Source organism: Nothoprocta perdicaria, unplaced genomic scaffold (assembly GCF_003342845.1).
Source record: "Nothoprocta perdicaria isolate Ctin4 unplaced genomic scaffold, notPer1 scaffold_41, whole genome shotgun sequence".
NCBI classification, from domain to species: Eukaryota; Metazoa; Chordata; class Aves; order Tinamiformes; family Tinamidae; genus Nothoprocta; species Nothoprocta perdicaria.
Genome location: NW_020455655.1, coordinates 1997519 through 2010640, shown reverse-complemented (window position 1 = coordinate 2010640; position 13122 = coordinate 1997519). Strand labels below are relative to the sequence as shown.

The 13122-nt window shown below is 41.2% G+C and overlaps 1 protein-coding gene across 2 annotated transcripts in view; it reads right to left on the bottom strand.

The window, feature by feature from the left end:
- The window catches only part of MYO5A (myosin VA), a 71760-nt gene that overhangs the window by 46798 nt on the left and 11840 nt on the right, over nucleotides 1–13122 (bottom strand). For both annotated transcript variants that reach the window (XM_026045797.1, XM_026045798.1), the window contains exons 4-7: nucleotides 4948–5104; nucleotides 2934–3077; nucleotides 1833–1914; nucleotides 202–309 (exon numbers count right to left, since the gene is read on the bottom strand). In XM_026045797.1, the coding sequence (XP_025901582.1) occupies nucleotides 202–309; nucleotides 1833–1914; nucleotides 2934–3077; nucleotides 4948–5104 (491 nt within the window). The remainder of the gene's footprint in view (nucleotides 1–201; nucleotides 310–1832; nucleotides 1915–2933; nucleotides 3078–4947; nucleotides 5105–13122) is intronic.

Sequence of the window (13122 nt, the reverse complement as noted above, 5' to 3'; positions counted from 1 at the left end):
TCCTACTCCTGCTCCAGATATGTGATTCCACTGCAATTCAAAAACCTTTTAAAGGCAATAAATAAATGTATCTTGGTCCTAAAGTTATTCAAATTCTCCTGTTTCTTTAGCAAAGCAGAATATGAAGAAAACCAACATAACCAAGCTGAAAGCACTTGTTAGGACATCAAATTTGGGATATGATGATGTTTAACAGGTTACCTAGCAAAGTGCAGGCCTGCCTGGTGTTTACCATTTCCTTAGCATCATCAACACCATCAATCACGGGGCTTCCACCTTGCTTCGTATAGTGAAAATAATTTGCATTCCCTGAAATACAAAAAAAACCCCTCTTACACACACAATGTACACACACACAAACACACTCTACACACACAAATGTAGAAATTTACCTCATTGTAAGCATGTCTGTGTAAAGCTTTATAATGACTAAGTGGCAGAATCCATAACTTCAAATATCTCAGTGTATTTTTATCTCTGACTCACAGGATCCTACCTATTCTGAAGATTTTTTTTCTAGATGTAGCGAATTGCTCCTAAATCTGTTYCTTGTGATAGACCCTTAAGCACGTTCTCCACCCAACCACATTTCACACTTCCACACTTATGGAATAATCACATGGAAACAATTATTCTCCAAGCCAAGGAGTAAATGCAGAGATGAGTTTAACAGTCCTTTGCGAGGATATGGAAGACATTATTATCGATTACACATTACTGCATTAAAATTTGGGGGCGTTTAATATCTATTTTGCACCTGATTTCTTTTTGCCTCTAATTTATGAACCTAACGGTTTAGCTGGATGATTATCAATTCCATCTGGGAAGACCTGACTRGAGAACTGGTATCTTCACACCAATCTGGGGATAGAACTGGGCTTCACTGTGAGAGCTTTAATTCCTCTGGGCATTGGGTGAAGGGAGCATTTCCTACGGCTATGGTTGTCATTCGGCTGCATTAACCACCTCTTTTTCTGCTGATCTACTAGGGTTTCAGGAAAGCTAAAAGAGGAGCCTGCCACACGACTTCCTGAGTTACAACTACACCAGTTCCTTTCTTTCCTGTGTCAGCAGACGTGAATCCTAAATGTGCCTAGATGGTATAAAAGAGTAGGGAAACATGTAAAAAACAGAACAAGTATTTCAGAAACCAGCATTGATATATAGTTGGAAATTATCTTTTAAAAGCATAAGGAAAAGCACTGAATTTTGTATGAAATTGAATTGAAACTGATACGAACACTGCCTGTCCCAAAGTCACCAAAATGCCTTTGCTTTAGAGTGCCAGTTCCTCTTAAATGGGAAATACTTACCAAAATATTAGCTTTTTTTTTGTTTAAAAATGAAAAATTTCACTCATCCAACTTGTGATTACCAGGCCACCCCAGATGGTAAAATAATTATCGGCAGCTGCACAAATAAAAGTGTGCAAGTGCAAAATACTCTATAAACTTTTCAGTTGCTCATACCAGAAATGTTAAATTTTTCTGAGAGTTGCAGCCACAGGAAAAAAAAGTTTTAGAGGACCAAGAGAACAGAATTCTACCCTCRTCACAGGAAAATGACACCAAAATCCAGTACACAGTTAATCCTAAGGATTACAATTACAGTGTAATGTTGACATATCAAATCTATTACCTTTGGTTTATTTACAAACTAGAATGTCTGAAATCTGCTGTTTTCGTTATTTTCAATATATTTTAGTGTATGAAGGTTAAAAAGTTTATAATTTAAAAGCCAGCAATTCTTCTTTTAGCTCTATGGCTYAGAAAGCTTGGAGATAATACTTYGTACATACCGATTACACAATACAGTGAATGTGAATTTTATACCTAATCGTAGAGTTTTAAATTCAGGTAATGCTGCAGAGGCACAGAGCTGGTAGAAGATGTGGTAATTTCTCTCCTCTTCTGCCTTTAAAAAGAAAGGAATTGATTATATTTTACAATGTAAGATGTACCGGAAACATCCACTTCCTTCTTGATCAATTTAATACATTTTCAAAAGCAAGAGGCATGCAGCCTTTTTAATTAAAAAAAAGGACAATTTCCCGTTTCAGAAATGTGACTACTATTAAATATAGATCTGGAATCTATAGCTGGATGAAATGATCATACTCAGAAGCTTTTCAGTTTCCAAAAATAACTAATCATTTGCGTGAGCATTTCTAGTGAGCTAGAGAAGGGAGTATCTTTTCTGCCAAGACAAAACTGGCATTTTAAAATGGAGGACAGGCATAACACAAAAGGATGAACTTCATAATTAACACCRTAATTCTGAATTTAACCACTCTAAAGTGTCATAAAGCATAAGTGTCATAAAAACAAACAAGACTCAGTTAAACTATACACCAAAAATCTCTGTATCAGCCCTATACAGTGTCCTCATTGTTATAGCTGCTGGCACTCCTATCTACAGTTAAGAACATTTTTACTAAGCTCTAGACCACAGGGCACTCAAATACGGTGATGAAGCACAGGAGGCAAAAAGGTTGCTGATTAAGCAAGTTCAAAGAAATTACATTCTCTTATTTACGTAAATAATGGCTGTTAAGAGTGATTTGTAATTATTGTGATAGTGGCAGGTTTTAACAGGAGGTTTAAAGGACGCTAAGACATTAGCTTTACAAACCACAACAGAGAGCTCCTTCCTGCTGCGTTTGAGGCCCTATTCTATAGCACTATGGTATGCACAAACTCTTATCAGTATTGCACCAAATTATTTCATGTTTAAATATGCAGCCTTTTTATAGAGATTTTTACAATCATGAATAATTCTGACTTGTTTTTCCTTCTTCCCCCCACTCCCTACATGAACCACACCACACATAAGACATTATCACAATCCCAGGAGAGATAKTTAATACCACCAGGCAGCAAGTCTTTCAGCACAGTCACACAAACACACAGTAGGGAAGATTGTGCCAGTATTACCTGAAACACCACTCTTGATTTTTCCAGGAGGTAAGTTCTCATGTTAGCACCAATAATTCGGTATCTCTTATCAAAACCAATTTCAATGTATTTCCCAAAGCGACTACTGTTGTCATTCCTTGTGGTTTTGGCATTTCCAATAGACTGAGAAAAAAGAATTACAAAGTGGTTAAATAACTTTCAGAAATGGCAATGCTTGCTTATTCATTTGCATGGCTTACAAGCATTAAGCAATATTAATTTTGTCCTGGTTTCAAAACAGTCAGGCATACAGTCCTGAGATGCCAAGGGCAAAGGAGGGCTGCTGCTTGAGGATGACCTCAACTCCCTGCAACTTAAAGCCCTTCACTGCTTTTAGGAGTCCCACCATTCAGTTTTCTTGTTYGGGCATCCATCCCAATCCATCCATTCTGAAATGAAGTTTGGGAAAAACAAGYGAAGCCAAATATCAATGCTGAAACATCAGTATTTCGGATGCACAAACAAAAGACCAGGGAACYTGGGGAGCACGTAGCAAGCTGGAATTAGGTTTTCTGAGCACTGCATCACAGTCATAGCCCATAAGCCTGGCCAAGCAGATGTCCAAGTGGTTAACAGGCGAGCTGTAAAATTTRTAAGCACAAATTGCATCTTCGCAGTTCTAGGAATATGGAATTCTTTCATAGTGAACATATTCAATCTGCATTCAGATGGTTTAAAGCTATTGCTACTGTGATGCATTTTGCTGCAGGTAGCAACGTAATATTATAATATTGTGAGAAATGCATTATTACTTCAGAAAGGCCTATTCCAAAGCAGTAAGCTTGCACGTATAAAAAMCAGAATGGTTTAAGGTAGCATATGGATTGCTTACCAGAGTAAATATAATAAGCTTTACAATTTGTATAGCTATACAATGTGATAAAAAATAAATGAGGCAATATATAAATACATGCTTTAGGACTTKGACTGTTTCTGTATTTGTAGAAGGAAAACTGGACTCTATTGCATACAGATGCTAAACATCGAGCAACACATTAATTGTCCTGAGCATTTTCTTTAGGGTAAGCACTATGTGCACCTCTACAGAACCRAGCTATTTCTCACAAGGACTTCCCCCACGACTGCTTCTCTGTGGCAAATCACTTTTCAATACAGTTCCTCAACGTCAGCTCCAACTTCCATCTGCATAGGTAGGCAGGAACACGAAACCCAGCTAACAAGCAATTCAGACAAGCTGGAGAGTGTTCCGGGCTTGGCCACGAGAGCTGAATTAAAATGTCTCCACAGCTTCCCGAAGGAAAAAGGATCCTGAAGCAACAGGGAACAGCAGGTGCTTATCTTAGAGTCTACTGCCAGCATTTCKGCTCCCAAGTCGGTGGCTCCTGGCCTTGGTTACAGTGAGGTTCAAAGCTCCCTCTGGGGCTGTAACACTACATTCTAAATAATTATTGCAAAGTTACGTCTTCCGTCTTTTTTTTTCCTCTGAAACAAGTCATGTGTAGCTCTGCTTCCCCAATCYATCTTCCCCAATCACATTTCCTAAAACTGAACAGCTGCTTTACTCAACATCCCTCTTCCCCTCAAAATAAAGTCTACCCACCCTGCGTTGCGCAAGGCGGTTCCAGGCAATACAGAATCCTGCTGTAATTCTGTTTCCAATGTTACACACACATCTTTCTGCACATTCACTCTCTCAGCAGTTTTGAAACTACCAGAGTTACAAAGCTGAATAGATTTAAAGGAATATTCATATAAGAACTACTTTATTATGTGAAATACATTAACAGCACTGAAAACATTACCTCTTGCTCTCTACCTCTCCTCTCTAACTTCCATCAAATTCTACACAATGCAACATGTAAGGGACTTCTTGGATAGTCGACAAAAATGATCAAGTTTTAAAAATATTAAGTCTAGAGCCTTTGATACTTAAAATTTAAGAATTATTCTCTTTATTGAATGCTTGTCCTAGCCCCAGRATAATAACTGCAAATTCATTTTGCTTAACGAGTTAACGCATTCGCTCTCTTACCTCCATGATGGGGTTGGAAGCCAAGACTTTCTCCTCGACATTGGCTTCRCTGGCAGATCCGCTCACCGTGGCGAAGTACCTCATGGCATACTTGGCAGAGACCGTCTTTCCTGCCCCGGATTCGCCGCTTACGATGATCGACTGGTTCCGCTCATCTCTGAAACACGGAGACCTGTTAGCAACCAGCTGCTCTCTCGAGAAGACCTATCCCTTGTGTCCCCAACTTGGCCATAACCCCTCTATCATAAACATTAGCCATACAGATAACAACTGCACACAGCAGAGATCAGGCTGTTAGTGATCAAGCTTCCTGAATGGCTAATTGGACTGCCTGTGACCATGGCAGAATTGATCTGCCATCACAGTCCAACTAGTCATTACTTTCAGTCTAAAGAACCTGCCGACATTAAATTAAATTACCTGTTACCACTATAACACTACATACTTCTGTAGCTACTTCTACCCAGCATCTTTGGTACAGTGCTCCACTAAATTATCAATGCTCATTAGTAAAGATCATTAATGTCATCTTACAGATAGGGAAATCAACAGCAGAGTCAGCAACAGAAAACTTGCATCCTTCTGATCTAATCAGCAGCTTTTCCCAGAATTGCTCTTAATCTGAAAAATTCAAGCAGTACCATTCAGAGAGGATCCTTTTGTTGTAAAGGAACTTATTCGCCCTTAAAAAGGAAAATCTCCATTTGAGATTACAACAATTTCCTCCCAAAGTGTGTCCTATCCATAATCCTCAAACATACAAGTAAACAGACTACAAAATAAGAACAATGGAAAGCAGCATTTATATATCCCCTTTTGAGGTTAAAAAAAATGCACAATTATTTTAAGTATTTTATAGTTTCAAAGCAACTAAAAAGTTAAAACGAATGGTATTTCAAAATACTCCTATGTGTTGGGCGAGTTTAACTTTACCTTAAACACTGAAAAAAGGAAAAATAAAAGTTTTCCCTGAAGATGTACAGAGCTGGGACTAAAACATTAAAGGTGCGCCATGTCCCAGACCTATTATTATGAATGAAAGCCGAGGGATGTCCACGGTGTTCAGGCAACACATGCACAGTCTGCAGAGCCTCCAAATGTCTGTTGAGCCACCAGTAAACGCTGTGCAGCTGGGGCCRAATGGAGCGAGAGGCATTAAAGGCTTTGGGGGATTTCTACAGCCTGTAGGACCTCTGGGAGATCCGGCATTCTATCCCTGAAACTTTCAAAAAAGGATGAGGATGAAATTATGAAGCTAAATGGCAGAGCTCGYTGTTCTTCTCAAAATGGAGCCTTATCTTCTAAAGCTTCCCCAAGCCCCAAGAAAAGCACCTAATTTCAGCATCTGTTCTATACTGCACAAAGATGTAGGCTGAAAGCCAAAGGGGCCACTGGTTRTATCACTTATCTCTGAAGTGAAGCCAAATGAAGTCATTGATTAAAGCAGGTTTTCTACTTTTTGGCAACAGAAAATTAATCTGAACGGCTGGGTGCTGCCTTAAATTTAGTAGGCAAGTGTTCCGAAGATCCAAGCAACCTAATTTTGTGTTCTCAGCTTCCAGGTCACACATATGGGTAGGTGTGAATGACTACAGCACAGCTCACACATTCACATGCGTCAAGCTGTCAGTCTCAGGAGGAAGAAAGCTGCAGGAAAGCAAAACTACTCCGCTTGATAGCAGGTAACATACAGTCTACTTGCACTGCCAGAGATCCTGGTTCCCAGGAAAAGGAATTTCCGACCTCTTAGGACACCTCCTTTATAAATGCAATCAAGCCTCTATCACATCCTGCCGAGTGAGGGTCCTGCTACACACAACAGCCTGCAGGAAAGAGGAACGTGCAGTTGGAGTGTAACCCTCTTCCTCTTCCTCATCCACTCCTCGTTGATCTGCAGCAGATTCACACGCACGAGGGAAAACCTGTAGCTCCACATTGCAGGAGGCAGCAGGAGTTATAGTGAGGCTCAGGTTTGAAAAGAGAAGGGGAATGACCTGAAAGAAGCCCGGGCCAAAGCATGGGGTTTAGGCTTAAATGAGACAACTGACAATGAACTGTTTTCCTCTCGCACAGGCAGTCCCTGCAATGAGTCACAAGCAGAGGACTGTTTCTTCACAGGATGGGCAGCTGTTATTCCTCTGTTGCTCTTTTATATAGGGAAAAAAAAAAAAAAAAAAAAAAGAGAGAAAGAGCATTATAAAATATTAAACTTAGGCAGATCTTTCAATCAGGCCATAACAGAGAAGACTGGCAATGACGTGACCAGCTTTTCGTTTCTGGATCACCACCTTTGTTGTATGTATCAAATATTATTAAATATTTGAAGAATCATGAAGCTCAAGCCCTATGAAATATATCCTCTGGTGATTAATCTTATTTTTAGACTAGTCCTGAAGTACAGAGGGCTTTCATACAGCAAAGTAATAAAGCCTCAATGCCCTAGACTTAAAATGTGCCAGCAGACCACTAAGTGCYGCCAAGACAAGCACATCAAATGAGCGCCTTGGTCTTATCATCGCATCCCTAAAGCACTGTCTCCAAAAGATGACAGAGTATCACGAGTTCCGCCTACTCCTCCAGCTACAAAGCGTGAAGGAGCACATACAGACAAGGAGAACAGGATTTAATGTACAGTGTTTATTATTACTATTCCAGAGAATCTTCCAAAATTATTGGGTGATTTTTATTGGGTTTTCTGAAGCAATTTTGAAATAGGTTCTTCATGTTTCTGTTTTTAGCAGAAAACTGGTTAAATCCCAATAATTATTCAAACAAGTCTCAGTAATCCTCCCACCCTCCTGTTTCTGAAGAGGCAGAATGATCCATTATTATCTTCTATGCAAAAAAAAAAAGCTTAATTTGAGAAAAACAATCCACACACACACACCTGTCTTGCTGCCCATCCAGGCTTACTCACACCAAATTGTCAGTCACTGCCCATCTCTCCCTTTACTCCAACGGAGGAACCTGGTAACAGRACAGACTAACAAAATCTGCCTCAAAATTTCCTTGAGACCCTTACCATTTCAATCCAGGAAGGCCCTGGTAATAGCAATACTAAATAATGTGCGTGATTCTTCCCTCCTTGCACAATGACATTGCACTTTTTAAAAAAGATGAGAAAATTAACAGAAACCAAATGGTATTAGCTGAAACCRAGTCAGATGCAAGATCACCCGGCACATGTGCGTGAACATGTGAACCACACGTTATTTTTGTCTGCCATGTGGGCAGCCACCTTCTCAGGAATTTAGAAACAGCAAGAAACTGCGAGTGTCTGCAGAGTGCTACAGAAAAGGGGGCTCCATACTCCTGACGACAGTAACGAAAAAAATAAGAATCACATAATTTCTCTTAAGAAAACTGTTGCAAGTTACACTTGGAATTTGGTCCTTTTCCCTCTCTGTTGTCATAAGATAGGAAGRTTTACTCTTCTCCTTTCCACTTGTTCATTATTGGTAACAAGGGATCTATTATCAGATTTCTGTATATCTACATATACTTTTTATAAAGCAGCCTAGAGGAGACTCGGCTGGCACAAAGAGACTCTGTGTGGGCTGAAAAAGTTGCAGCCATCTCTTGTGCAATGAATATCTGTGCTTGCACAAGCTGCACAGCCAGGCGACACAAAGGCCTCTCTCACTGTCCCCTCCTGCAGCGTCCCCCAGAGCTCAATTCACACTCAGAATGACTCTTGTCTGTAGAAGCACGAGTCCATTGTTTCCATTTAACACACTGGAGTGCCATTCTCCAGCACATTATTCTTTCTGTCTCCTTGGCAGAGGGCTAGCAGAACACAGCATGATGTCCAAGATCCTGCTTGATGTTTGGAGAAGGGGAGCGGATGGTGCAACACAACATCCAGGACACAAAAGCAGCAGAGCAGGAGCCATTAGAGCCACAGTGCTGGAAAAGACCTGGCATGATGATCAACGGGCACTGAGATACTGCAACAGGCAGCGGGATGCTGACACACAAGGAGGCAGGTGAGGCTGCCTTTCCAGGCCACCGTGACAGAACTGCAGAGACCCTTTCCTATCATTAAACCTCAAGGAAATTGAGATTAATTTGGAAAGAAAATGCCCTATTAATTTGGAAAGAAAATAACTACTAAAATAAAACTAAAATACACTAAATGCTATCCAAAATGTGGTGAGAACATATTTTAAAAGGTTTGTTATTAACAACAATCAGTCTAAAATATAATCACTGTTTATGCAATACATATTAAGGACCCACTGCTGTTGTGCTTTATTCCCTCCTATGGCTGATACTCTGGATATATTGCTTCACAGCTCTGGAGAAAGCAATACCAAACAGATGCATCTAAGTGCATACACACAGACACGTATACATAATGGCCTGGGAAAGCAAAGAGAAAGAATATAGCTGTATTGCCACCAACATCCCCGTGCACAGCAAGCCACGCTTACAAAGCTACCAGCATCCCTACCTGGCAGRGGTATCTCACAAAAAGATGAACTAAAAACATTTTGTTATGGACTTTTTAACCTTTGCCTGTGATGAACTACTTGAGGTTTAGCCGCCTCAGTGTCATACAAGGTGGATGAGACTGACATATGGGCTCAAAGGGAAACCTCCTTGGTACAAAACAGAGACTAAACAACAGGGTGATGTTGATGAGTAGAGCAGCAGACTTGACTTTGCCTTTGATGCTGAATACTCTCCGTTTGCCAACCTCAGGGACATGCAGGGGTGCTCCTCTTTTCCAGGAGGCCTCTCAGTAGTGGGGTTGGAAGAACCCTGCCTTCAGGGCTTACCCTGCCCTGTTACTCCAGGGCTGAAAGGTTTAATTAAATCTACTGCTATTTTTTATGGAGTTTGCAACTGGTTTCTTGTTTTCATTCAGAATAACATCTTTAGGTTACGGCTAAGGGCACCATCCCCATGGCTTATGACAGTTTCAATTTTCCCTAAACAAAACAGCATACGTGGCTGCTAAAGGCCTGAACCTTCAGCCCAGACCTCACACTGCTTCAGTACAGGGCCAGGATCATAATAGACAGCTTTTACTTAATCTAGCAATGACAGCCTGGCCTACATTATCCCACTGCAGTTCCTCTACTGCAGCTCTGTGACTGAGGAGCTTTTAATTGCTTTGCATTTTCAAAACAGTGAATTTYGAATGATCAAAGAACACTAAAACCTAACTTGACACAAAATCCCAAGGGGGGAACCTGTGACTCAGGCAACATTTGGGATAGATTCCRTTTTTAACATACATACGTAACTACCACTAACATTAATGTGTGTCATGCCTATCAAAGACAGAGAAGAACTTAATTTTGCTTTCTCAATGTTATGTCGTTCTACAGCTGAGCTAGAGCAGCAGAGAAAACAATGCAAGTAACTTCTAAAAAGCTGTGACAATAATGAAAACTCAGGTTCCACAATCTAGCATATTTGAAATCTTGCTCTATTTCCATTAGTTGCAGCCACACTAAGCCCCAAGGATCAAACAAGGATCGACAAAACTCACCTTGTGTGGGTTTTCCCCACACACACACTCCACATTGGTAAACGGAATTTCAAACCGTGCAAAGATGGGAGTACCTGCGTGTGCAGAGGACCTGAGCAACTGGCACCAGCAAGGCAAAGAGAATTGTGAACTAAGAAAGTTCACACGTTTTGAAGGAACCCCATGTGCTGGAAKGAACCCTTCCACAGCCCAGTACCATATTTGTGACCAGTCTGCTGTCTCCAGAGTCAAGSTATTCACTCATCTTTGTATCTGTATCAACAGGATGACTTAACAAGCCAACTTATTGGAGAACACTTTCCTCCTGTGAGGCTCCCATAGCAGACACAGGAGCACAGGAAGCAATWCCAAGTATTTTTTTGCTTATACGATTAAGCTTTTGCAATGCACTAAAAAACAAAAGCAGCTCTAAGTCCCAAGTATCATTACAGTTGCTTCATCAGTTACCTCAAATAACTTACAGAGCTATAGGTAGCTATTAATGTTATGAGAACATAGAATTAGATCTRATACTACACCATTTCCAAACCCTTAAATGAAACAGAAATGAAACCCCTTGGAAGTTTCCCAGTACTATGGAAGGCTAACAGAGTTATGGCTTTCTTTACTATTTGGTATTTCCCCAAGTAATCTTAGATCATCAAACTAATTCATAGGCCTGCCACCAGCAACTCAATGTTAACCCTCTTGAATTCAATATTTTTACTATTTACTTAATATTTAACTAATTCTAAAATTTTMACTGGTAAAAATCACAGTATTTTAGACTGACAACTGGTTTACAGGAGAAACAATCTATGGATACTTGATGCAACTATAGGACTGATTTTACTGACATGAGCAACTCAGAAGTCTTGATGGGAAGTGTTTCACCAAATGCTTTTTAGTTTCATTAAAATGCTGTTAAATCAAGAGCCCTCCTTGAAATAATTTCCCCACAGAAAAGATTTTTAGCTCCGTCCTTGAGAAATCCATCAGCTTYCATCAGATATCAATAGGAAATTAAGACGTCTCATATTGAACACTTTGTGACCTTCACAGAAAGCTGCTTGTTCAACTTATTAAGTCATCTAGGAAGGAATATTTCATTCCCAGTGGGCCAGCCAGGGATGGCTGAAGGAACCACTTTCATGAAAGGGCTGGGGCTTTTTCAGCMTAGAAGATTTACAGTAAACAAATGCAGGGGAAAAGTAAAGCATGAGGGAGATATCAGAGGGAGAAGTGCAAAGCCAAGACATAAGATGTAATAAGGTTTTGCACATCATTTCTGAAGTCTCACTAAGTAGGTCTGACTTTCCTAAAAATATCAGTGATGGCAAACTTGAAACCAGAATGCACTCGTATTTTCTRCTACAGCTAGATTTTAATGCAGCCCTCCTTATTCAGCAGGATTATGTGGAACACCCCAGGCAGCGAGGGTCCTTTCACTCGCAGTTTGAAGCCCTTTCCAGGCTGCTCCTCTCCCCAAAGCTGCTCTCCAAGCTTTTACTCACAGGCACAAAGCTGCATCTGGGGCTGCGTTAAAAGACCCTTCCAGCCCCTCTTACCTGCAGTTGTGCAGAGCTTGGTGCTCTCAGCAGCCCCTGCCCGCTCCGGGTCCCACATCCTGCCGGGTGACAGGTTCAATCCTGTCCTGGCTGCTGCTGCAGTTACTTGATTTTTTGAAAGGCCGACATTGCCTTTTGCACAGATCGCGAGATRAAAGTCAGCAATAAAATCCCCCAGCTCAGGACGTTTTACTGCAACTCGGTGYGACACATTCAGCTTTTCCTTTGCTCAGGAACGGGGTTCCGGGGCCGCAGACAAGGCCGGACACTCAGCAGCACCTGCGCAGCGCAGGGGCCTTCGAAACCCGGCCCGGGATGGGCAGCACCTGCTTGGAGCCATTACGAAAACTGGCAACTCTACAAGCCCAGGGTTGGCTTTCTACGTACTTTAACTATTCAATAAATAAAAAAGAATTCACTAAGTGATTTTTCTATTGCCCTCAGACCAAAGGAGAAAACACTGGGCAGGGAGAGGGGCTAATTCCAGGCTGGGGGACCCTTCCTGTGACCCATCACATGCAGCGCAGGAGRCAGGATTCTGCCCTTCATTAACCTTCCAAACAAACTATTTTAATCACACAATTCTTTGCAGCTCTAAATAATTTCCATTATCGCCTGGCTTCGGGATTTGGCTCTCTGGCCTCCCTGATATACAAGGGCACCCTGGTTTTGCCTGCTCACCTTGCAGTTGCTGCCTGTGCTGACATGCAGCAAACATCTTCCCACTGTCCTTCCACATCCCACTGCGCCCTTTCCCTGGAGACCCCCTGCTCCGGAGACATCCCCTGCAACCCCTCACCACTGATTATTGCTGCGCCAACGCTGCACTTCCACCTAAACTCCCTTTTCTCTCATTTTTTAGTGGTTTCCTTCTTTTTTAGTGGTTTCTTCTTCCTGCCTGTGCTGACAGCCGCCTTGGCTTGGTGACACACAGCTGAAGCCGTGGCCTGGATCAACAAGCTACCCTTAATAAAACGTCCAGGTTATTCAGAGTGCTACGTAAGCACTAAGGATTTTTATTAAAAAATGAAAGGTTTGAGACATTTGCTGGCAATGTGATACAAAATTTTTATATATCTATATATACACACAGACAGACACTCACACCTCTTAGTGACTATGCCCTAG